Source organism: Canis lupus, chromosome 32 (assembly GCF_011100685.1).
Source record: "Canis lupus familiaris isolate Mischka breed German Shepherd chromosome 32, alternate assembly UU_Cfam_GSD_1.0, whole genome shotgun sequence".
NCBI classification, from domain to species: Eukaryota; Metazoa; Chordata; class Mammalia; order Carnivora; family Canidae; genus Canis; species Canis lupus.
Window position 1 is genome coordinate 28,521,959 of NC_049253.1, and position 26,725 is coordinate 28,548,683.

General features: G+C 38.2%; 1 protein-coding gene across 1 annotated transcript in view; it reads left to right on the top strand.

The window, feature by feature from the left end:
* Positions 1 to 26,725, top strand: part of ABCG2 (ATP binding cassette subfamily G member 2) — a gene marked incomplete at its 5' end in the record, with an annotated part of 40,057 nt that overhangs the window by 13,014 nt on the left and 318 nt on the right. Inside the window, 8 exon segments of the mRNA XM_038582180.1 lie at positions 1,399 to 1,503; positions 2,446 to 2,693; positions 8,925 to 9,007; positions 14,711 to 14,800; positions 16,110 to 16,234; positions 17,699 to 17,853; positions 24,176 to 24,265; positions 25,123 to 25,205. Coding sequence (XP_038438108.1) covers positions 1,399 to 1,503; positions 2,446 to 2,693; positions 8,925 to 9,007; positions 14,711 to 14,800; positions 16,110 to 16,234; positions 17,699 to 17,853; positions 24,176 to 24,265; positions 25,123 to 25,205 — 979 coding nt within the window.

Below are 26,725 nucleotides of genomic sequence, written 5' to 3' on the forward strand. Positions count from 1 at the left end.
GGAGGTCTATAGGAGTGCTGTTTGATCTTTGAATATACACACTATGGCTTCTGCCACTCCAAAACATTTTGGGTTAGTTTGATGCTAGAATTTTTTCTTCATTGTTTACAGCGCTAGCATGTTGTTTAGGTCTCTTTCCTGTCCTATTTGAGTATGCCTGCATATGTATGTATGAATATTTCTCCTGGGCCTGTATGTGATCTGCTTCCTGGTTCTGGTGACATTTCCCTAACAGTTTAGTAAATATGTTGGACTCATAGTTATCTGTCAGTTGAGCATTTTTGAAAAGGCCTAATAATATCTGTAAACAGTTTGTCTTCTTGTCTAGATTATGGATCAGGCTTTCTAATTTTATCTCCTTGTAGATGTTGGTCTGCTTTGGTGGGGGTTCATGAAGATGCTACTTAAAATTTTCTAGTAACGTTAAATTACAGATTTAGGCCTTAAGGGGGTAGGAGTTCTTACTAGTCAATAGAATGACTAGTTGTAAGTCTTACTTTGAGGGCTTCTGACTGAGCTGCCTGGTTCTCTTTACAATGGAAATACATAATTTTTTTTAATGACTCATGCAATCTGCTTCATTTTAGAGATATTTGGATATGATTATAGATGGTGATATAGATGGATTATGACTCCAAATATAGTTTTAAATATTTGCTAGCCATCTTCTGAAAAAATTTTTTTTTTAATTTCTCTTATTTAAAGTGAATAAGCACACACAGTTCTAGGGAGTTCAGGGGAAATGAACCTATAGTCAGACTACAGACCAGGTTGAGTTCAGAGGATCATGCCTCAAGAAGTTGAGATAAGCATTCAGCTATGCTGTCCCAGGCACATTCTACTGGGGATGCTGCTCTGGTGATTTGTTCTCTATGTTGGAATTATGACAGCACAACAGATGATCATTTGGCAGTCACTAGGTGAACTTGGATAACAGAACACATCCCTGGTTTTCCCAAATGCAATCTTGCTGTGCGCTTTCTTTGCTTGTTGTCTTGTTTTGAGGAGCTCTAGTCCTAGTCTTAGCTACAGCTTTTTTTCTTTTAACTTAGCTTTTTTCCCCCCTTGGACCTATATTTAGATTTTTGAAGCAGTTCTGATAAGCATCAGAGCATACTGATAGCTGTTTCAGGTCCTATGAATTATGATGGGTAAGGACCAACTATGAAGACTTCCTGGGAGTCCAAGGTTGGTTTTGAATATGTTGTTTTTCTGGAAGACAGAGCATTGTTGAAATATTATGTGATTGAATATATAAAAAGAAAGGGTGAATCAGTGAAAGAAGAGGGAAAAAAAAAAGATGAGGAAGAAGTTGACTCTCTTCCTCGCCTCACCTCTCTCACCTCTGAAAGTGAGCTTTTACTTTCCAAGACATCAAGTTTGTATTTCCTTTTGTAGGTTACCATTGTGAGCCCTATAATAACCCTGCAGACTTCTTCTTGGATGTCATTAATGGAGACTCCTCTGCTGTGGTATTAAACAGAGAGGACCAAGAGGGTGAAGGTATGTGAATGAATCTGTTGAGAGTCACAGATTATTACCTAACTGAATTGGTGGAAGTTTAGCAATGTGGCAGCTCATTAACACATGGATTTATGAATTTATATTAATGCTGTCTTCTGATAGCAGTTGTCCTAGTCCTTTTGGACTGCTGTAACAAAGATGCCTTACACTAGGTAGCTTAAACAGTAAACATTAGCTTCTCCCAGTTCTGGAGCTGGAAGTCCAAGGTGAAGATACCTATAGACTCCGTGTCTGTTGAGGACCCGCTTCCTGGTTCAAAGATGGGTGACCACTTCCATGATGGAAGTGAGGAGGGGCCTCTTTTATAAGGGTACTAATCTCATTCATTAGGGCTACACTCCTATGACTTAATCACCTTTCAAATATCATCACACATCAGCATATAATTCTTGAGGGAACACATTCGCTTTATAGTACTGGTCAACATAGATCTTGTTTTCCACAAGTGCTATATTTTTTATTTAATTTATAAATGAGTATTTATGTGATAGTGTCACTTATAAGGGGAATTTTCATTAAAAATGTCATTGTTTATATAATGTTTTGAAATAAGAAACTTGGCAGTTTATATATTTGTATATAGAAGAAAACAAGGACCAGGTTTGTATATTAGGAGTTATAACTCCCTATGGTAAGAGGTCTATTTTAAAAGAATTAGGGTTCAAATAGGTGAGGAGGTTTGCTGTATTTATAAGTTTATGGTCAGTAGATTTGCTGTATTTATAAGTTTATGGAAGTAGTCGGACAATTAACTATTTTTCTAATCTTGTAAAGCAATGCTAGATCTAATAATTTTTTATACTTAGGCATTAGAATTAAGATGGTAACAAGGAATCTAGAGAAGAGTTACAGAAAAATGGTCTAAATCAGTTGTTATTTTATTAATAATGCTTCCCTTCTTTATCCACTTTTATTCCAAAGTCAAGGTGACTGAAGAGCCTTCCAAGAGAGGTACTCCATTCATAGAAAGAATAGCTGAGTTTTATGCCAATTCTGACTTCTGCAGAAAAACAAAAGAGGAGTTAGATCAACTCTCAAAGAGTCAGAAAAGGAAGAGCTCAGCCTTTAAGGAGATCACGTATGCCACCTCCTTCTGTCAGCAACTCAAATGGATTTCCAAGCGTTCATTCAAAAATTTACTGGGTAATCCCCAGGCCTCTATCGCTCAGGTAACTGACAGATTCTTCTGATAATGCTGGGACATACTCATGTGGGAACATTAGGTTCTGATATAAAGTCTTTTAGGATTATGCTTATCTTCTACTCAAACTTACGTTTATTTATCCCTACTCCATTTGGGATATAAAAACATCCAATAAAACAAAGTAAAAAACACCATGAAATTTTTACTTGTGGAAAATTTTTTTAGTTTTTTTTTTTTACTACAAAATTAAGAATTTTTGTTATTTAGACTAGCTGTAATGGATAATCTTTGTAGAAAAATCTTCAAAAATTGTGAAATAAAGGAAATGTTTAGCCACTTAGAATTTTCTGGTAGCTGCACATATTCATTTTCCGACTCATTCAACAAGTTCTTACTGACCATGTGTGGCATTTTGAGAGCTTGTATATGGAAGTGAACAAAATGGGAAAAATAAAACCCTTGTTCTTTCTCTCTCTCTCTCTTTTTTTTTTTTTTTTTTTTAAGATTTTATTTATTTATTCATGAGAGACACACAGAGAGGCAGGGACATAGGCAGAGGGAGAATCAGGCTCCCTGTGAAGAGCCTGGTGCGGGACTTGATCCCAAGAGCCTGGGATCATGACCTAAGCCAAAGGCAGACACCTAATCACTAAGCCACCCAGGTGCCCCTAAACCCCAATTCTCATAGAGCTTTTCTTCCTATGAGGAGTGACAGATGACAAATTCAGACAGTAATGAACTATGTAGCAAGTCATATGGTAAAAGGAGCTATGGAGAAAGTTTAAGTAGAGTGGTGGGGAAAGGAAGAGAAGCGGGAAGAAAAGGAGAGTGGGAGAATGGAAGAGAGTGGAAAGGGCTTAATGGCATTTGAAATCAAGTGTCCAGGGAAGCCTGTCTCTAGAATTCACTGAATGTACCTGAAGATCATAGAGGCTAGCTTCTTTCTGAGGGAAGAGCCTATGTGCCAGTGCTGTTCCTCATAATTGACCTTTCTAATTTAGGGGTTCAATCTTAGGAGAGCACTAGGTACCTAAGCCAGTTTGCAGTTCACACAACCTAGTAAGCAGGCTTAAATTCTGTTAAATAAGGCTCTTTACTATCAGACTAACTTTCTTTTGATAAAGACAAAATCATGTTATTTTCCTCTTTTGGCTGACTCTGTTGATAATTGTTGATCATTCCCCCTTTATTGTTCTGTTATTCTCAGGTGCTCTATCATACAAAATGAGTATTCCCAGTTCATTGATCCATCTTTCTAAGCAAATCTTAGTTTAGCTGGTTATTTGGGGGGTTATTTTATTATCAATTATTGAATTTCTGTTAAGTACCAAAAGATGGCATGCTGTTGGCACTAAGAAGATATTGCTGACTTCTTGGGACACCTGAATGGCAATGGCATAGGGGCCAACTCTTGGTTTCATCTCCAGTTGTAATCTCAGAGTTGTGGGATTGAATCCTGTGTTGGGTTCCATGCACAGAGTGAAATCTGGTTAAGACTCTCTCCCTCTGCTCACTCCCCTACCCCATGTTTGTGTGTGCACACAGGTGTGCTCTCTCTCTGTCTCTCACTCAAATAAGTCAATCTTAAATATTACTGACTTCTCACCATGTGAACTATAATTTTTGTACTTCAGTATTAATACCAAGAATTAATTCTAACTATTAATACCAAGAGTCTCCAACCCTGGGAAATATTGCTAATTGCTCCAAACGTTTTGCTACTATTATTTCGTACTTCTTTTCTTTTTTTTTTTTTTAAGATTTTTAAATTTTATTTATTCATGAGAGACACAGAGAGAGAGAGAGAGAGAGAGAGGCAGAGACATAGGCAGAGGGAGAAGCAGGCCCCATGCAGGAAGCTTGACGTGGGACTCGATTCCAGGTCTTCAGGATCAGGCCCTGGGTTGAAGACAGTGATAAAACTGCTGAGCCACCCGGGCTGCCCTTATTTCTGTCAGAATGTGTACTTCTGTGCACTATCAAAGTTAAATTTTTATTCTTTTAGAGTAGATTTGATATCATTTGGAAATGAGTCTGACAAATAATGTCAACCTCGTTACCTGTTGTTCCAACAGTGAGATAATATGACAGTGTTGATTCTTTAGTGTGATTTATGCATTATGGTTTTTTTACTTGGAACATAATGTAAATTTCTCTTTTCTCTGAAATTGGTTTAAAAGTATCTTGTCCAAGTCACATATATGGTAGCTCTGGGCTTAATTAAGTTTTTAATTAAATTCCAGTTAGTTAACATGCAGTATAGTATTTATTTCAGGTGTACCATTCGGTGATTCAGTACTCCAGTACAGCACCCGGTGCTCATCCCAACAAGCGCACTCCTTAATCCCCAGCACCTATTTAACCCATCCCCCACCCATCTTTCCTCTGGTAACCATCAGTTTGTTCTCTATAGTTAAGTCTGTTTCTTGGTTTACCCCTCCCCCCCACCATGATAATTTGTTTTGTTTCTTAAATTCCACATATGAGTGAAATCATATGGTATTTGTCTTTCTCTGACTGACTTATTTTGCTCAGCATTATACTCTCTAGCTCCATCCCCATCATTGCAAATGGCATGATTTCATTTTTTTTTTTTAGGATGAATAATATTCCATTGTATGTGTATACCACCTCTTTATCCACCTGTATGGACATTTGGGCTCTTTCTGTCATTTGGCTATTGGAGATAATGCTGCTATAAACATAGCGGTGCATGTATCCTTTCAAATTGGTGTTTTTGTATTCTTTGGATAAATACCTAATAGCACAGTTGCTGGATTGTAGGGTAGCTCTCTTTTTAACTTCTTGAGGAAACTCTGTACTCTTTTCCAGAGTGGCTGCACCAGTTTGCATTCCTACCAGCAGTGTGAGGGTTCCCCTTTCTAGATGGTGCAGCTATTTCTAATCCACTATGATTCTACATCTTTTGTTGCTAGGCTTTCTTCTGCACAAACCCAGGCCTAGTGCCTCCAGGTTGCATACGCAGCCTACATGCCTCCTCGGGGAACTCAGTTTCACAAAAGGAGTCCTAACAATGCTCAGATGCATGGCAATCCCACAGAATAAAGATAGAACATTGCATCTGTCTCTGAGCATCTGCCGTTCAGATTTGCACATGCTGGAACGTTAATGTAAGACAGGAGCAGGCAAACCTTTATTTGTGAAGGGCTAGGTAGTAAAATACTTTCAGCTTTGCAGACCTGTGGTCTTTGTCTCAGGGAGTCCACTCTGCCATTTTAGCGAGAAGGGAGCCATAGGTAATACACAAGCAAGGGAGTATGGCTGTGTTCCACTAAAACTTCACTGATAGACACAACTTTGAATTTCATTTAAATTCCATGTGGCAAGAAATATTCTTCTTCTCTCACTCTTTTTTCCCCAACCATTAAAAAAAGTGGTAAAAACTATTCTTAGCTAGAGGGCTGAACAGAAGTTGGCGACTGGCCATGTTTGCCTGTGGACCCCAGCTTGCTGACCTTTGGTTTAGTGTTTTTAATCTCGTGTGTATGTTGTTTACTTCTCGAAGTGTTTGGATGTGAGGCTATTAAATTGCTTTATGGCTTCCTGCTGATAAATCTCCTATTGGTAATAATATTACAGCCATACTTAGATTTCAACTAGTCGTATATCTGATTCAGACTTTGCTTCTGATAATGCCATTTAACCAAAGGTTGTATTTGGATGATCTTGGAGTAAGTGGATCATCTGTATAAAAGGATTTGATGTTCATTTAATGTGCCATGATCTTTCTGATCAAGTCAATTTGGAAAACACTATCATAACTCTTAGAAATTCCTTTTTTTCTATTGGCGTATTTAATATTTGACTATGGATTAGTTTCTCGAGTGATGGCCGTAATTATCCCTCAGCACTCCCCTTGTGATATGTTGCTAAGCACATTTGAACAAGACAGAATAACATATATAGGGGATTCCCTCTCCCCTTATTCAAAACAGAAACCTCATAGATAGTGTCTTTGTGTGCTCTGTTGAGCAATGTTCAGTTTGCTTGTTTTATTTTTCTTTTATGTAATGCAAGAAAGAATAACAGATACACCTTGTGAAAGCATGACAAAATTATGAGATTAATCATTTTGTCAATACGTTTGAAAGCTGACTTTGAAAATACTTTGAGAACTTTGAAACCTTCAGCAAACATCCTAATGATAATACTGACAGTCTGTTAGTATAAGATAAAATTTGAATTCAAAAGAAACAAGCATGTAGTATCCAGTTTAAAAAGTCTGAATATTCTTGAAGTTATATTGTCTGAAAGTAGAGACTTATATACATACACATGTGCACACAATAATGGTTCATCATTTATTTTGGGAGTTTAATCTGTTGGCATGAAGTGCAGTATATTCTTAGGTTAATGAAAATTATACCAGGGTAATAGATTTTTTTCCAAATTCCTGACTGTCTTATTAGCAAGGGATTTTTTTTTTTTAATATTTTATTCATCCATTCATGAAAGACATGCAGAGAGAGAGGCAGAGATAGTCAGAGGGAGAAGCAGACCCCCTGCAGGGAGCCTGATGCAGGACTCAATCCCGGGTCTCCAGGATCACACCCTGGGCCAAAGGCAGGCGCTAAACGGCTGAGCCACCCAGGTGTCCCTAGCAAGGGGATTTTGAAGACATCTCAGATCATATTTTCTCCAGATGGTAGTATTCACAGGCTAGCCTTCACAGATCATGATCCTGTTTTACAGTTTTGTTTGCTTCATGTCAAAATAGACTTATCTTGATACTATTATGCTGTTGTAGTACTGAGATTTTTTTTTTTAACTTTGAAGGTTCTGAGATACATGGTTGGATATTTTTTCTTTAGATGAGCATTTCATATATTTTTATACTTAATACAATATGAAAGTATAATAAGAATTTTCTTTTTTTTTAATATTTTATTTATTTATTTAGGATAGTCACAGAGAGAGAGAGAGAGGCAGAGACACAGGCAGAGGGAGAAGCAGGCTCCATGCACCGGGAGCCTGACGTGGGACTCGATCCCGGGTCTCCAGGATCGCGCCGTGGGCCAAAGGCAGGCGCCAAACCGCTGCGCCACCCAGGGATCCCCTGAATTTTCTTAAATAAATTCTATCGTAGGGTATCCCTGGGTGGTTCAGCAGTTTAGCACCTGCCTTCCGCCCAGGGCGTGATCCTGGAGTCCCGGGATCGAGTCCCTCGTTGGGCTCCCTGCATGGAGCCTGCTTCTCCTTCTGCCTGTGTCTGCCTCTCTCTCTCTCTCTCCCTCTCTCTCTCTCTCTCTCTCTGTGTCTCATGAATAAATAAATAAAATCTTAAAAAAAAAAAAAGAAACTAAGATTTCTAAAAAATAAAAAATAAATTCTATCATAGTATAACCCTTAATCCTTTGCTTATAGAAGTGTCCTTAATAGATATTTTATCAGTCTTAAAAACAAAAGTGATGTTTATGCAGTCATCTTAGGAGGCCTCAAACAGACCGAGTAAGCCAATATAGGTAACAGTGGCAAATAAATAGCAGGTTGCTTCTACACTGTTGGCTGTAGGCCCGGACTGAGGTTGCTAGAAGCAGTGATAAGAGAATGGGTAGTGGAAGCATTTGAGTACCGTCAGAGACAGCTAGCTGAATGCTTTGGTGGCAATGACAGTGCACTTTTTCAGTATAGGCATGCCCTGCCCGCTAGGTCAGGTAGGCGGGTCTCAGCTTACCCCTGCTTCCTTATCACACAGAATAACATTGTCAGAATTTTTTTATGTGTGCTTGAAAATTTTTATTTATTTATAATGGTAAAAGTAAAGATAGCCTGTTTTTATTTGAACCCCTTGACATATGAAACTGCATGCTCACTAGCACAAAGGTTGAGAGTTCAGGCAGAGCTGCTAGTCACTTGGACTTTACTCCTCAAGTGACTTAGCCAGGCACTAGCATTATTCCCCTTCTGTATATGGCCTTCCCAGGCCTGGTGGCCTGGACTGGACCTTGAGCTGGCCTGGCAAATCACTGGGAAGAACCTTAGCATTCCAGGGGTCTATTGTGTTCTATCAGCCTCCCCAGCACACAGATAAATTATTTTTTAATTTAGAAAGAAGCCAAATAATATACACTCCCAAGGACTTTGGCTGAACCATTGGAAGTATTTATCTCAATGGAGAAATTGGATTATGTAGCCTCGTATTTTATAGTAATTAGTGATGTGTTAGGTTCTTACCTTTTTAAAAAATTTTTTTTATCTTTAATTAAAACTTGTTTTTCTTTTTCTTTTTGAAAAGATAATTGTAACAGTCATCCTGGGATTGGTTTTAGGTGCCATTTTCTATGATCTAAAAAATGATTCTACAGGAATCCAGAATAGGTGAGTAAATTTGGATCTTGATTTTGAGAAAGTGCTGTTACATCTTTCAAGCTTATGAAAATCCATGAAGGATTTGAGATAAGGGCAGCCTGGGTGGCTAGTGGTTTAGCACCGCCTTCAGCCCAGGGGCGTGATCCTGGAGCCCCGGGATCGAGTCCCATGTCGGGCTCCCTGCATGGAGCCTGCTTTTCTCCCTGCCTGTGTCTCTGCACTCCCCCACCCCCAACCCCCGCCCCATGCGTGTCCCTCATGAATAAATAAAATCTTAAAAAAAAAAAGAATTTGAGATAAGTACAGTGTAAAGTGAGGAATAGGATAAGTCAGTGAATTAAAAGCTGAATGCATATATGTGTGTGTGTGTGTGTGTGTGTGGTGGTAATTTATACAGAATATACAGATAATTTTTACATTCTTAACCAGTTTTAAGTGTACAGTTCAGTGGCATTAAATACATTCCCATCATTTTTTAAAAAGATTTTCTTTCTTTCTTTCTTTCTTTCTTTCTTTCTTTCTTTCTTTCTTTCTTTCTTTCTTTCTTTCTTGAGCTTGTAAACAGAGGGATGGGCGGAGGTGGGAGGTGGGGGGGAGAGAGAGAGCATTTCAAGTAGACTCTGTGTTGAGTGTAGAGCTTGACACAGGGCTCAATCTCATAACCCTGAGATCATGACCTGAGCCAAAATTAAGAGTCAGACATTTAATGGACCGAGGCACCCAAGTGGCCTGATACATTCACATTACTGTGCAACTATCACAACCATCCAACTCCAGAACACTTCATCATCCCAAACTGTGTTTCTGTACATATTGAAGAATAATTCCTCATTCTCCCTTTCTTTATTGCCTGGAAGAAATTATACTTCATTATACTTATTGTCTCTGAATTTGACTACTCTAGGTACTTAGATAAGTGAAATCATACAGTGTTTGTCCTTTGGTGACTAGCTTATTTTCCTTAGTATAATATCTTCAGGGTTCATCCATTTGCACCGAATGAAGGATTGCTTTCCTTTTCGAGGCTGAATAATATTCCACTGTATAGATACACCATATTTTGTTTATGCATTTATTTGTCCTTGGACACTTGGGTTATTTCTACCTTTTGGCTATTGTGAATGCTGGGGAGGAAGAATTTCCTTTGCTCTTTAAAGTTCATCCAGTAGGACCAAGAATTACATTGACATGATACAGATTAACGGGAGAAAATCAAATTTAATAGCATCTGTACAGGAAATCCACACAGACATGCAAATTCCAAAAACAGACAATATAATGCTTATCTGAGCGAAGGAGAAGGGGGGGGCAGGATCTGAGGATACAAAGGAGGAGAAAGACCTTACCTGGAAGATGGGAGATGATGTTTGGAAAACAAAGGTTGCCCTCTTTAGCAAATAAGTTTCTTAGGCAAAGAGGAATCTTTCTCCATAGCTTTCTTTCTGGTATAGGCTCTCTTTTCCAATGTAAATTTAGGCAGTTGAGGGGGAGGTAAAAAGCTTTTCTTGAATCTACCAGGTCTTGATTCTTTTAAGTGAAAATAATCTTAGGTCAAAGTGACCTGCCTTGGAGCCTGCCTTTTGCCCCTAATTGAGCAATGCTGCTATGAAAGTGGATGTACAAATAAATATCTGTTTGAGTCTCTAGTTTAAATTCTTTTGGTTTATACCTAGAAGTAGAATTACTGGATCATTTGGTAATTCTATTAAATATCCTGTCTTCCATAGCAGCTGTATCATTTTGCATTCCTACCAGCAGTACACAAGGGTTTCAATTCCTTAACAACCTTACCAAACTTGTTATTATTTTTTCTTTTTAATAATAATAACCATTCTAATTGGTGTCAGGTGATACCTCATGTGTTTTTTTTTTTTAAGATTTTTATTTATTTATTCATGAGAGACAGAGAGAAGCAGAGACACAGGCAGAGGGAGAAGCAGGCTCCACACAGGGAGGCCGACATGGGACTCCATCCCGGGTCTCCAGGATCACACCCTGAGCCACAGGCGGTGCTAAACCGCTGCGCCACCGGGCTGCCCCCCTCATGTGGTTTTTGATTTGCATTCACCTAATGATTAGAGGTGTTGAGAACCTTTTCATGTGCTTATTGGCCATTTGTGTATCCTCTTTGGAGAAATGTCTATTCAAATCCTTTGCCCATTTTTTTTTTTTTTAAGATTTTATTTATTTATTCATGAGACACAGAGGGAGTCCAAGACATAGGCAGAAGGAGAAGCAGGGTAGCCTGATGCAGGACTGGATCCCAAGACCCTGGGATCACAATCTGAGCCAAAGGTAGAGGCTCAACTGCTGAGCCACCTAGGTGCCACTTTTTGCCCATTTTTTGGTTAGATTTTTAAAATTGATTAACTGTAAGTGTCTTTCATATATTCCAGATATTAACCCCTTGCCAAGCATAAATTTGCACATATTTTCTGACATTCTATGGGTCGTCTTTTCACTGTTGAGAATGTCCTTTGATGCACAAATGTTTTAAATTTTGCTATAGTCCAGTTTATCTAATTTTTTTTCTTTTGTTGCTTGTGAATATTTTTTTTTCTTCTATTTTTTGATTTGTTTGCCATGGAGAGGTTGATGACACTGAGGTTTTTCCAACTGTTATATGGTTAGCACTCATGTTAGTTTACCTTACTGAATTTTAGTCATTATGTGCCCTTAAAAATATTTTTTCATGGTGAGACTTTGTAATGGGCTCTAGAATGCTCTGAATATATATGCTCAGCAATGCCAAAGACTGCAGAGTTCTTCATGTAGAAAGCTGTTTTGTGCCAGGCACTGTTCTCTGTGCTTTAAACCATGGACTCAGGCTTCTGCACCAGGAGGTGGGGTTGTATTATTCCCATTTTACCATAAGGGTATAAAGAAAGTTGCAATAGTGTAAGTTGAATCTGTTTTGATGTCTGATTGTTTATGAAAGAATCAGCATAAAAGTCAATTCCTCACTCAAATAAAATAAAATGTAGTGGTTCTCTACATTGAGATTATTATGGCAGCTCATTTCCTGAATTATGTCACTGTTTTTCTCTTTACTTTCCCTGAAGGGTGTGTTCTTCTCTCACACGTTTCCAGGCTTGCTAGTAATTGGTGATTTGTACCCTCCGTAGATGCCATATTTTTACCAAGCACAGAATATAGGTCATAGGATCTATCACTTGTGGACCTTTTATGTTGTACAGTGAGAAGCATTTGCAAAAAGTATTGGAAAACCTGTCCTCAACTGGAATTTTAAAGGGGAACTGGATATCTAACCATTAAAATTTTTTTGTAGAAGAATCCAGAGAAATAAAAGATTTAGCAGCTTCTTCAAATGTTTTCTGGAGAAATAGGGCACTGAATCTATGTATGTATGTATGTATGTATTTATGATTTTATTTATTTATTCATGAGAGACACAGAGAGAGACAGGGAGAGACACAGGCAGAGGGAGAAGCAAACTCCAAGCAGGGAGCTTGACATGGGACTTGATCCTGGGACCCCACGATCACGCCCTGGGCTGAAGGCGGGTGCTAAACTGCTGAGCCACCCGGGCTGCCCCCACTGAATTTATTTTATTTTGTATTTTTGACTTAAGCTTGCTGCTACTTTTTAATCATTTGAAATTGCTCAGGAGGCTAGTGGTTTGGTTCTATTGTTTGGGAATGAATTATCCCAAAGAAGTACTCTCTGCTCTTTCTTTAACCTGTATAACTGACAAGCTGAGGTTTAGTCATATGTAGAGTATGAGCTTCTATTGTAGGGATAGCTAAGCAAATTAATGTATATTAAGAGAAAAGATGTTTTAAGAAATACTTGGATCAATAAGTAGATATTATAGGTGTGGATTACCAGCTTGAAAAGAATTAGAATATCTTAAATTCTCTAGGAATAAAAACTGTATTTACTATAAAATAAATCATATGATTTAGAAGTAATGTCACTATCTACTAGTTCAGAATCATGATAAACACAGCAGTATTGTTAGATATAAGGCTTAACAAATTGAGCTGAATTGTTGCACGTCCCATATTTATTTCTTCCTTCTTTTCTTTTTTCTTTTCTTTCTTTCTCTCTCTTTCTTTCTTGTTCTTTCATTCTTTTTTTGTATGTCTTATATTTCTGAAATTAGCTTTTATTTTGATAGTAGGCTTACTTACGTGGAGAAAGTTGCATAGGTCTGTGTATTAGGTCTGGCTATTTTCCATTCATTAATTGTATAAACATTTACTTTTAAAATAGTCTGTTCTCTAAGTTATTTATTTTATTTATTTTTTGTATTAAAACAATTACTGGGATGCCTGGGTGGCTCAGTGGTTGAGCATATGCCTTTAGCTCAGGTCATGATCCCAGGGTCCCGGGATAGATTCTCACATCAGGCTCCCTACAGGGAGCCTGCTTCTCCCTCTGCCTATGTCTCTGCTTCTTTCTCTGTGTCTCTCATGAATAAATAAATAAAATCTTAAAACAACAACAATTACTGAGTGTCAATGGACTTTTTTTGAGGGGCAGTATACTTCGGTTCATATTTTTAAGTGTTCTTTCATTCTCGTGTCATTTAAATGATGGGTCACTTCAGTTCTTTCAAGTCACGATCCTTAGTGTCAATTAAATGGTTTGATTACGAAGGGAACCCCAACACTGTTTCAGGAATGTTGGCATGCTTTCATAAAATGTGTATGTCCCTCAAAGTGTAGATTAACTGTGACTTTCCTTTTTAAGCCTTAATTATTTTACTGAGAAAAAAGCGTTAGTAGTCTTCCTTTTCTTACAGGCACATACCTATATTTTTCCTTTATAAGCATCATTTTGTTTTCTTTTTTGAGCACATTGGAAACCATTTTGGCAATGGCTTATCAAGGATAACCTCATGGCTCTTCTGACAGTTGTGTGATGGATATATATATATATAATAAGGTATCGACTGAGGTTTTCCTCCACTGTAATTTTGCCTCTTCATGTTTTAGTTTCTTCTTTACCTTGGAAAGGTGGCTAGTAGAGGTTTTTGAGCTTTGTGGGCTTTATTTGGTTCACTGTTTCTCTTTTCATACATTAGATATGAACAGATACTTATTGTTTCTGTTAGTTAAAATTCAAGTGGTAATATTTTTATGACCTATGTATTCATCAGCACAGACTGCCATCACAGTCATCCACAGACTGGGTGGCTTAAACAACAGTCTAAAAAACAGGGTTAGATCAGGGTGCATCCATGGGCAGGTTCCAAAGAGAGCTCTCTTCCCGGCTCACAGGTGGCTGGCTACCCTTTTGCTGTATTCTCACATGGCAGAGAGAGAGAAAGAGAGTGTGCTCAGGTGTTTCTCCCTTTTTTTTACGGGCACTAAATCCATCATGAAGCCCATACCTTCATGACCTCATCTAAATGTAATTACCTCCTAAATACACTGTTGCTAAATATCATCACATTGAGGATTTGTGCTTCAACATAGGAATTTGGGGAGAGGACGCAGTTCAATCCATAGCAGTCCAGGACTGTGACTTCCAAACTATGTTCTGTGGAGTCCCAGGGGTACCATTGTGAACCCACAGAGATGATGGGGAGAAAGCTGATGGGGCCATACTTCCCTCTGTTTTAATCAGAACAGTTTCTATTTAATGTTCTAAGGTATCATTTGAGGAGAGTTTTGTGGTTAGAAAAACTGATCTAAGAATGTTTAATTGACTGCAGTGTTTTTCTTTCCCTTTCTCTCATTGCAGATCAGGGGTGCTCTTCTTTCTGACAACCAACCAGTGTTTCAGCAGTGTGTCAGCTGTGGAGCTCCTTGTGGTTGAGAAGAAGCTTTTTATGTGAGTAGGTCTCTGTTCCAGGAATGGGGCTCTCTGGTATCAGGGGCTAATGGTCAGATTGGTCATATCCAGCATTGGGCCACAGCTTGGGTCCTGGGGATTGCCAATGATAATTGAGAACAAGCAGCCAGAGGTAAGAAGGACAATCATGAGCATGTGGGGCATGATACCAAGGGGAAAGAGATTTCAAGGTTAAGGCAGAGCCAGCAAGTCCAAATGCTGCAGAAAAAGGAAGCAATAAAGGGGTAAAAAGGATCTTTTGTTTTTAGCAACTGAGAAGTCATGGTGGCCCTCACAGGAAAAGTTAGAGGGGCTTGGTAGAGAGTAAGTGGTGGGTTGAACAGTAAATACAAGGTGTGGAGGTCAAGTTGACAAAGAATGTGGTCCCAGCTTAGCCCTCAAATGGAAGGGGAATGGAAGAAGCCAAAGGGCAGCCTTCCAATAAATTAGGGGCTGTTTTGTTTCTTGTGTTTATCAAGGTTGGAAGAGATTTGCCCATATTTACACCCTGAGGAAAGAGAATCATTCCGGGGGAAAGAATGATATTAGGGGAGAAGTTTGGAATTACAGGAGGAAGATGTCAGGAAGAGGAAGGGATCTAGAGCCAAAAAGGGAAGAAAACAGGATTTGATAGCTGACAGGGATAGGTGGTTGAAAGGTATGATTATTGAAGGAGGAAGTGCCATTTTCTTTTTTTATCATGAAAGTAGAAGAAGTGATCCCAGGCTGCATTAAGAAGCTCAGAGGATAGCAGTGCCACCTTCTTCATAATCAAAAGTGGGGAGAAAGTAAAGCCTCTACCATAACTGAGCTCAGCTACTAGAACGTTATTCTCTAAGGAGAGTCAGTGTTAGAAAAGGGGGAGGAGATGAAGATCTGCTCACTGGGAGTGGGTGCTCCAGGGGCAGAATGGATGGCATTCAAAGGGAGGGCTTTTTTTTTTTTTAAGATTTTATTAATTTATTTGAGAGAGAGAGTATGAGCAGGGAGGGGCAGAAGGAGAGTAAGAAGCAGACCCCTTCCTGAGCAGGGAGCCTGATGCAGCACTCAATCCCAGGACCCTGAGATCATGACCTGATCTGAAGGCAGACATGTAACTGACTGAGCCACTCAGGTGCCCCTCAAAGGGGAGACTCGCACCCAAGATAGTGCCTGATGCTGACGGAATGGAAGGCTGGGGTTTGCCTCAAGGATGTGAGAAGCTGTAGTTATTAGAACCCTGGTGGTGGCAGAAATCGCAGGTAAGCAAGCAGTCTAACCTGGTCTCTGCCTTTTAAACTAATGTAGGATGAATTTTTCTTTTTTTTAGACATGAATATATCAGCGGATACTACAGAGTGTCATCTTATTTCTTTGGAAAACTGTTATCTGATTTACTACCCATGAGGATGTTACCAAGTATTATATTTACTTGTATAATATACTTCTTGTTAGGTAAGCAATATGACAAACCGTTTGTGTCTGTAGTTTTGGATATGAGGGCAAGCCGATTTCTTTTTACTAGCTTGTTTTTGGTTCTCAAACTTTAAACCAAGCTGGTGACATAAGGATACATCTATCCATTGTACAAACTCTGAAGTAACTGTTCTCTAAGGACACTTTTGTCAAGACTTGTCCCAAAATAGCTTTTTTTAAAAAAAGATTTTATTTATTTGAGAGAGAGAGAGCATGAGCAGAGGAAGGGCAGAGGGAGAAGCAGACTCCCCACCAAACAGGGAGCCAGACCTGGGACTCCATCCCAGGACCCTGGGATCATGACCTGAGCTGAAGGCAGATGCCCAACTGACTGAGCCACCCAGGTGCCCCCTCAAATAACTTTTAAAACTATTTATAAAGCTATATTTTACTGAAGGATACTATGTCATTTATAAATATGGAAAGAATTCCTAAAACTATTTGAGACTATGTTGGAAGAGCTGGGATAGTTTTTACTTATTTGTATTTTTATTTGTGTGTGTATACATGTGTTTGTATGTAAAGATAGTGAAAGATACTGATTTTGGGGGTTTCCTGGTTTAATACAAATGCTTGCTTGATAGGTAGTTAGACTCCTTTGTGCATTGTGTTTAGGTTTTACTGTAGGCTCATTGTATCAGAATTTCCATATATTTTATTGATACACATAAATATATACATACACACATCTGAAATATATATTTTAATTAAAAAATATTTAAATAAAGCACTATAGAAGAAGATTCACTGATTGAGTTTAAGCTTCTTTTTTATATATAAGAAGTGTGTCATGACGAATTAGGTTATAGAACCTAGATCCTCAGATTCTTGACTGGTGTTCTTATAGCTATTCCAGAATCTTCAGATTGTGTGACCCATGATATTAGTCCACACAGTTTGTAAAGTAGTTTTATGAAACTTATTTAACCCCACTCTCAATCCCAGAATTATATGGTGCTTTTTCTTGGGAGACTTGGAATATGGAGACATCCCTTCAGATATTGAAACCACTGGGAAGTCACATAATCTTCTTCCCAGTTTCTTTACTCAATGTAGTTATAGCAAACAGTCATGCGATTATGTCTACGCAAAACAAATATGCTCTTGACAAATTTCCTTCTTAGAAGAAAAGGCAGTAGAATTGTGACCAGATGTGTTGCTTGGACTTCTGCATCTCAGGCACTCAGAAATTGTTAATAATTACAAATAAAGGCACAGAGAGATGTTACACAGAAATGTGCTTATGCAACAAGTTTAAAAAAGAAACTTTATTACAACTTTATATAGTAATTGGTGAGCCAAGGTGGTTGGATAGAGGATGAATTTTCTTTATTCTGGCATTAGTTTTTCAAAATATTGTACTGCTATTTGCACAATAAGCAATCCCAAATACACAGTTACCTAGGCAATTGGATTTAGCCCCCTCTTTTCTTCCTAACTAAGGATTGAAACCAGTTGTGGAGGCCTTCTTCATCATGATGTTTACCCTTATGATGGTGGCTTATTCAGCTAGTTCTATGGCGCTGGCCATAGCAGCAGGCCAGAGTGTGGTATCCATAGCAACTCTCCTCATGACCATCACCTTTGTGTTTATGATGGTAAGTAGAAACTGTGCTTTTATAAGAAGCATAGTTATTCCTTCCCACAAATTTACCTGTTACCTAAAACCTGCTTTGACAATTCTGTAAATGGGATTCTCTGCTTTAAGGAGGTCATGTATTGAAGTATTGCTTATATTAGAGAATGTATCGATTTTTCTGGACATTATCCAGCCTTTTTGACCACTGTTCTAATATAACTTTAGTTGACATTTTGTTACAAACGGTTTTTTAAAAGATGCTTCTTGGTGACACATAGTGAAACCTTGATAAACTAGAACTTCAAAAACTAAACTAGACTTTAAACCAAAGATTGCAACAAGAGATGAAGGGCACTATATCATAATAAAGGGGACAGTCTAACAAGAAGATCTAACAATTGCAAATATTTATGCCCCCAATATGGGAGCATCCAAATTAATAAAAAACATATAGGAGCTCATTGATAATAATACAATAATAGTAGGGGACTTTAACATCCTGCTTATAGCAGTAGACAGATCCATCTAAGCAGAATATCAACAAATGATGGCTTTGAATGACAAACAACCAGATGGACTTAACAGATATATTTAGAACATTTCATCCTAAAGCAACAGAATACACATTCTTTTCAGGTACACATGGGACATTCTTCAGAACAGATCACATACTGGGTCACAAATCAGGTCTCAACCAGTACCAAAAGACTGGGATCATTCCCTGCATATTTTTAGACCACAGTGCCTTTTTTTTTTTTTTTTAAGATTTATTTATTTATTCATGAGAGACATGGACTGAGAGAAAGAGAGGCAGAGACGTAGGCAGAAGGAGAAGCAGGCTCATCTCAAGGAGCCTGATGCGGGACTCGATCCCAGATCCTGATATCACAATGTGAGCCGAAGGCAGGCACCCAACTGCTGAGCCACCCAGGCATCCCAGACCACAGTGCTTTGAAACTGGAATTCAATCACAAGAGGAAATTTGGAAAGACTAAAAATACATGGAAACTAAAGAACATCCAACTAAAGAATGAATGGATCAACCAGAAAATTAAAAAGAAAAAAATACATGGAAACAAATGAAAATGAAAATATGACAGTCCAAAACCTTCGGGATGCAGCAAAAGTGGTCATAAGAGGGAAGTACATAGCAATGCAGGCCTACCTCAAGAAGCAAGAAAAATCTAAAACAACCCAACCTTATACCTAAAGGAGCTAGAACAACAAATGAAGCCTAAAGCCTGCAGAAAGAAGGAAATATTGAAGATGAGAGCAGAAATAAACAATATAGAAATTAAAAAAACCCCAGTAGAACAGATCAATGAAACCAGGAGCTGGTTCTTTGGAAAAAATAACAAAATTCATAAACCCGTAACCAGACTTATCAATAACAAAAGAGAGAGGATCCAAATAAATCACAAATGAGAAGTAACAACCAACACCACAGAAATGCAAATGATTATAAGAGAATATTATGCAAAATTTTATGTCAACAAATTGGACAACCTAGAAGAAATGGACAAATTCCTAGAAACATATAAACTACCAAAACTGAAACAGGAAGAAATAGAAGACTTGGAACAGACCTATAACTGGCAAAGAAATTGAATAAGTAATTAAAAATCTTGAAATGAACGAAAGTCCAGGGCCAGATGACTTCACAGGAGAATTCTATCAAACATTTAAAGAAGAGTTAATCCTTATTCTTCTCAAACTATTCCAAAAGTAGAAATGGAAGGAAAACTTCCAGACTCTTTCTATGAGGCCAGTATTGCCCTGATTCCAAAACCAGACAAAGACTAAAAAAGAGAACTATAGGCCAGTATCACTGATGAACATGGGTGCAGAAATTCTCAATATGATACTAGTAAACAGAATCCAGCAGTACGTTAAAAGAATCATTTACCACGATCACATGGGATTTATTCCTGGGCTGCAGGGGTAGTTCAATATTTGTAAATAAGTCAGCATGATTCACCACATTAATAAAAGCAAGGATAAAAACTATATGATCCTCTCAATTGATGTAGAAAAAGCATTTGACAAATAAAAGCATCCCTTCTTGATAAAAACCCCAACAAAGGAGGGATAGAGGGAACAGACCTCAACATCATAAAAGCCATATACAACAAATCTTCAGCCAGAATCATCCTCAATGGGGAAAAACAGCATTTTCTCTATGGTCAGGAATGAGACAGGGATGTCCAGACTCACCACTGTTACTTAGCACAGCACTGGGAGTCCTAACCTCAGCAATTAGACAACAGAAAGAAATAAAAGGCATCCAGATCAGCAAGGAAGAAGTCAACCTTTCACATTCACAGACAACATACTCTGTGGAATATCCAAGACTCCACCAAAAAATTGCTAGAACTGGTACCTGAATTCAGTAAAGTCTCAGGATTCAAAATCAATGTACAGAAATCTGTTGCATTTTTTTTTAAAGATTTTATTTATTTACTCATGAGAGACGCAGAGAGAGAGGGAGAAGCAGGCTTCCTGCAAGGAGCCTGATGCAGGATTTGATCCCTGGGCCCTAGGATCATGCCTTGAGCCAGAGGTGGGTGCTCAGCCACTGAGCCACTCAGGCATCCCAAAATCTGTTGCATTTCTATACACCAATAATGAAGCAGCAGAAAGAGAAATGAAGGAATGAATCACATTTACAATTGCACCCAAAACCATAAGATACCTAGGAATAAACCTAACTAAAGAGGTAAAAGGTCTGTACTCTGAAAACTATAGAACACTGATAAAAGAAATTGAGGATGACACAAAGAAATGGAAATACATTTCATGCTCATGGGTTGGAAGAACAAATATTGTAAAAATGTCTGTATTACCCAAAGAACTCTACACATTTAGTGCAATCCCCATCAAAATACCAATAGCATTTTTCACAGAGCTAGAAGAAACAATCCTAAAATGTATATGGAACCATAAAAGGCCCTGAATAGCCCAAGCAACCTTGAAAAGCAAAGCTGGTGGTATCACGATTTCAGATTTCAAGTTATATTACAAAGCTGTAGTGATGCAGACAGCATGGTACTGACACAAAAATAGACACATAGATCAATAGAACAGAATAGAAAACCCAGAAATGAATCCACAACTATATGGTCCACTAATCTTTGACAAAGCAGGAAAGAATATCCAACGGCAAAGACAGTCTTCAACTAATAGTCCTGGGAAAACTGGACAGCTACACGCAAAAGAATGAAACTGGATCACTTTCTTATACTATACACAAAAATAAATTCAAAATGGATGAAAGACCTAAATGTGAGACAGGAAATCATTAAAATCCTAGAGAAGAACACAGGCAGTAACCTCTTTGACATCAGCTGCAGCGCTTCTTACTAGATCCATCTCCTGAGGCAAGGGAAACACAAGCAAAATAAACTATTGGGACTACATCAAAGTAAAAAGCTTCTGCACAGTGAAGGAAACAAAACTAAAAGGCAACTGAAGGAAGATATTTGCAATTGACATCTGATAAAGGGTTAGTATCTAAAATACAGAAGAAACTTATAAAACCTTAATACCCAGAAACCAAATAATCCAGGCTAAAAATGGGCAAAAGACATGAATAGACGTTTTTCCAAAGAAGACATACAGATGGCCAACAGACACATGAAAAGATGCTCAGCATGATGAATCATCAGGAAAATACAAATTAAAACCACAATGAGATTTCACTTCACACCTGTCAGAAGCTAAAATTCACAACACCGGAAATGACAAGTGTTGGTGAGGATGTGGAGAAAGGGGAACCCTCTTACACTGTTGGTGGGAATGCAAGCTGGTGCTGCCACTCTGGAAAACACTATGGAGGTTCCTCAAAAAGTTAAAAATAGAACTACCCTATGATCCAGTAATCGCAGTACTAGGCATTTACCCAGAGGAAAAAAAATTACTGATTCAAAGGGATACCTGCACCCCTATGTTTATAGCAGTACTATCAACAAAATTAGGGATGCCTGGATGGCTCAGCGGTTGAGCCTTTGGCTCAGGTCATGATCCTGGGATCCAGGATCGAGTCCTGCATCAGGCTCCTTGTGGGGAGCCTGCTTCTCCTTCTGCCTATGTCTCTGCCCCTCTCTCTGTGTCTCTCATGAATAAATAAAATCTTAAAAAAAAATTATTTCCAAATTATGGGAAGAGCTCAAATGTCAATTGACCGAGGAATGGATAAAAAGGATGTGGTGTATATACAGAATGGAATATTTCTTAGCCATATAAAAGAATGAAATCTTGCTATTTGTAATGATGTGGTTGGAGCTACAGAGTTTATGCTAAGTGAAATAAGTCCGAGAAAGACAAATACCATATGATTTCACTCATGTGGGGAATTTAAGAAACAAAATAAACAATCATGGAGAAAAGAGAGGCAAACCAAGAAACAGATTGTTAACTACAGAGAACAATTGATAATTGCTAGAGGAGAGGTGGTTAGGGGGTTGGGTTAAACAGGTGATGAGTATGAAGGGCATGCACTGGTTGATGATAAGCACCAGGTGTTGTATGGAAATGCTGAGTCACTAAATTGTACACCTGAAACTAATGTTATGGTGTATGTTAACTAACTGGAATTTAAATAAAAACTCCTAAAAAAACCACAAAACCCAGAAAAATTTTGATTATAAGATTCCCTCATAAAAATGGCAGGTTAATGGTTAATTACCCAACTTCTGGGCTAGTGTTAGAGAACTATTGACTCATTTAAGCATAACTTAGTGGTTTGGTTGGATCTACTCCTCTCTAAGGGTATAGCTAAGCTCTATGAGAAAAAGAACAGTTTGCAGTGTGGGTAGTCTAGGTTGGGTTCCTCCTATATTTTGAAAAGAGATGTTTTAAAAATACTGAAAAGTTCCAAAGACCATACAACACTGTGTCTCCTCTCCTTTTTTTTTTTTCTTTAAATCTTTATTTTTTTTTTTAATTTTTATTTATTCATGATAGTCACAGAGAGAGAGAGAGAGGCGCAGAGACACAGGCAGAGGGAGAAGCAGGCTCCATGCACCGGGAGCCCGATGTGGGATTCGATCCCGGATCTCCAGGATCACGCCCTGGGCCAAAGGCAGGCGCCAAACCGCTGCACCACCCAGGGATCCCACTGTGTCTCCTCTTCTCTGGGTTCCTGATAATCTCCTATACCAATATATTTCTGCTTACCCTTTTTTTTTTTTTAATGGTTACTGAAGCCTAATCTTACATGTCCTTTAATTTTACATGTACATAGATGAATCAGTAGGTGAATCAACTAGTTAGTACCTTGCCCCCTATGACATCGAGTGAACAAGAATACTTCGCCTATTTAGTTAATACATGTGTTCTTTCTGCTAAAGTAGGAATAGATGTCTTTAAAAGGAACATAATCAGCACAGTTTTTTGCCAAAGTTTAAGTCTTCCATTTCTGAGTCTGAAATCTTCCAATTTAAACATTATTGAGAGAGTCATAAACCTAGCATATATTTTCTATAATATTATCCAATAAATAGTAAGGTGTCACCAATACGTAAGTTTTGTGTGATATATTTTAGATGCTTTACCTTATTATTATTTAAAAGTTTATATATAGAACTTTTCAAACCAGTCCTAAAACCATATTTTCCTCAGAGATGCTGTGTGTCCTATATTAGCAACTGGTTTAAGAACTTTAAGTTCAAAATATGTAGTCATGTCATTGTTATGTCTATCCCAGCATACCTACTGCCAGTTAGAAGTTTTACGGGAACTTCTTTTCCTGTAGCCATCTGTTGCTGGAGTAGTCTGCCCTGGGATCTTCATTGTAATACTGCTTTTTGGTAGCTTTAAATCAAAGTATTCGCTGTATTTTATGCTATACTTCACCACATTATTCTATGTACCAGTTCCAGGTTCTGGGTTATTTTAAGCACTCATCCTGAACCTCAGATTATTTCTGTGGTCATGCAGAGAGAGCATGCAAACCCTTTTAAAAAATCTTACTGTGTTATGGAAATAGAGAGGGGCATGAGACGTTCAGGGTATGTTCTGGTATATTTATTGGTGTGAACATATAGTGGTTGTATCATTAGAACAGTCAGTACTCATTGACCTTTCATTATGTGCAGTTACTGAAAGTAAAAGCCTTGACAATTAAACGTCTGTGAAATAAAATAATGAATTTATTAAATGAAATAATATTGTCATTCCTTTAGAACCTTAAACAGTCTCAAGTATAGAGAGGCATATGCATGCAAAGTGGTAAATCTTAGAAGAAATGGTTGTAAAGATTGTAGGGGACTCAAAAATTATTCTCTATAATTCTTCATGAAATCTCTTCACCAGGTCTGATTCTTGGTATTTGCTTTTTGTAGATATTTTCAGGGCTGTTGGTAAATCTCAGAACTGTTGGGCCTTGGCTCTCATGGCTTCAGTACTTAAGCATTCCTCGATATGGTTATGCGGTAAGTTTTTCTCATCTGTCATTGTGACTGGTTCATTGTTCCCAAGCTAAGGAACAACCAGAATAAAGCCTAACATCCTCATGTTCCCAGCCATGATCTGTCAGAGTCTCCCAGGGGTTTCATTTTAAGTGTAACGAAGAAGAATTTCACCTTGATAATCACCTGAGGTTTCCCCAGTCACCTTGCTGTCTGAGGGAGGGAAAGGTGGAAAGAGAACTCCTCGTGAAGGAGAAAGATTGACTAATTGATATAAAGAGATATAGTTGCATTTCAGTTCTATACAAAAATGGAGGATGGGAGCCTAGAATACATATTTTACATTGAAATTAGAAGAAAAAGAGCATATAATATAGCTACTGTGTTGGCTTTAGAAAGTTAATCAACTCCAAAGAAAAGTGTGCCCTAGTATAGTATAATTGGGTTTCTAACTCCCCAAAATTAGCACTGGTTTTGATGAAAATAAACAAGATTCCTACCACAAATTAACAGTCATTGAATACTGCTGTGATTTTAATTACACTGCTTTGGGATTATAAAATTGGGGAAGAAGGAAGGAGCTATGGGTAGTATAGCCAGGGGTCTCCCTCTCTTTGCCAAATACTATACTTCCTTGTTTTTAGAAGGCAAAATCCCAACCCTCGCCCACTCATTGCCAGGGAAAAGAATTTTCGTTGCTCTGGTGTGATGGAGACTGTGAATGTGAAGCTTTGTTAGTTTTTAGGAATAGCAGTGAAAATTAAACTAGGAGGACATGACAATTCTTTTTTTTTTTTTTTTTTTTTTGGACATGACAATTCTTTGGAAACTTTTCGAAACTTAAAACTATTTACCTTGCCCCATCCCCCCTTGTGTTATAGGCTTTGCAGTATAATGAATTTTTGGGACAAAACTTCTGCCCAGGAGTCAATGTAACAACGAATAATACCTGTAGCTATGCAATGTAAGTTTGTACTCAGTGTCAGAATGGATTTGCTTACTATTGTGGGGTCATGTAGAAAGGTCTTTGGGCCGCTTGGCTGGTGTGGGTCCTTTCACTGACCCCTCTTAAGTTGTTGTACACCAGTGCACATCTCTTTGACATTCTACTATGGTCAAAATTATATTAAGTTGGAGAAATGTTTCTGATATGTTGTTCATTTAGGGCCTTTTAAAAGATTCTTAGTGGCTTTGATGGTGGGTTTTAGTTTTTATTTTCAGAACATCTGAGTTTCAAATGAGCTGCTTTGATATTTTAGCGACGTCTTGGAATATTGGAGTTGTATGGATTATGTGAAATGTACGGATCCATGAACCCCTGGCTTCCTGTAAGCCAGACCCATGGCCAGGAACAAGAGCTAAAAAGGCAGCAAGAGCAGAAGGGAGTGAACATTTTCCTGGCACACTCTCAGCACTTGTCTCTTTCTCCTGCATTTAAATATGAGACATTGTGAAATCGAAGTCTACGCAGCTATTTTTTTTTTTCTTTTAGACTGACTTGGAATATCCTTATTAAAGGATATATCCTCTAAAGAAAGAAACACAGGCTGGAAACCAGCATTCTCTTTTCTTTCATTAGTTAATGTATCAAAATCAAACCATTAACAATAATCATCGACAATGGAGAGTGTTACTCAATTTTTAAAACAACATCCTCTGATTTTATTAAAATCTGCATTTCTGTTTTATTGATAATATGCAATAAATGGGACTTCTTTCTCAGCTGAACGAAATGTGTTTCTTTCTTTAGAGGATATATCCTTTAATAAGGATATTCCAAAACAGTCTAAAAGAAAAAAAATAGCTGTGTAGACTTCAAGTTCACAATGTCTTGTATTTAAATGCAGGAGACAGGCTGTGCCAGGTGTTTTTAGTACAGGTGCTTTTCTAAACTGCAGCAGGGCTACTCCACCCTGCTCTACTTCAGCTACCACTGAGGCTTACACCTGATTAAGCGGGCTTGCTGGTGGTGTCTTGCAGCTGAGTATCTGCAGTGCTCAGCCCAGTCTTGGTGCAAGAGCTGATGGGACGCAACTGTGGCAGCAAGCCCTTGCTCACCTCTTTTCCCAGTTTCAAAATTCTTAGCCCATTTTCGTTTGTATGGCTGCTTTGTGGGTGATAAATTCTAAAGAGAGCTTTGATCGTCTTGGTAAGGGCCTTCGATGTCATCTGTGAAGATGGAGATTTTCCCCATCTGGAGTGAGTGCAAAATTACTCAATGAATGTTTCTCCCTTTTAAAGACAGCAGCATATAGATCTGGAAACAAATCAATGTGCAGAAGACTAGCATCTTGGTTCAAAGTATGAGTCTGTGGACTTGGTCAAGTTCCTTAAACCTTAGTCTCTTCATCTTTTAAGTGTGTGTAATATTTATCCCATTCAATTGTTTTAGGGATTAACTAAACTGTTATATTCAGATTGTTTAGGATAGTACCTAGTGGATTTATAAGCACTCATCTCCTGTTACCTATTAAAAATGAAGAC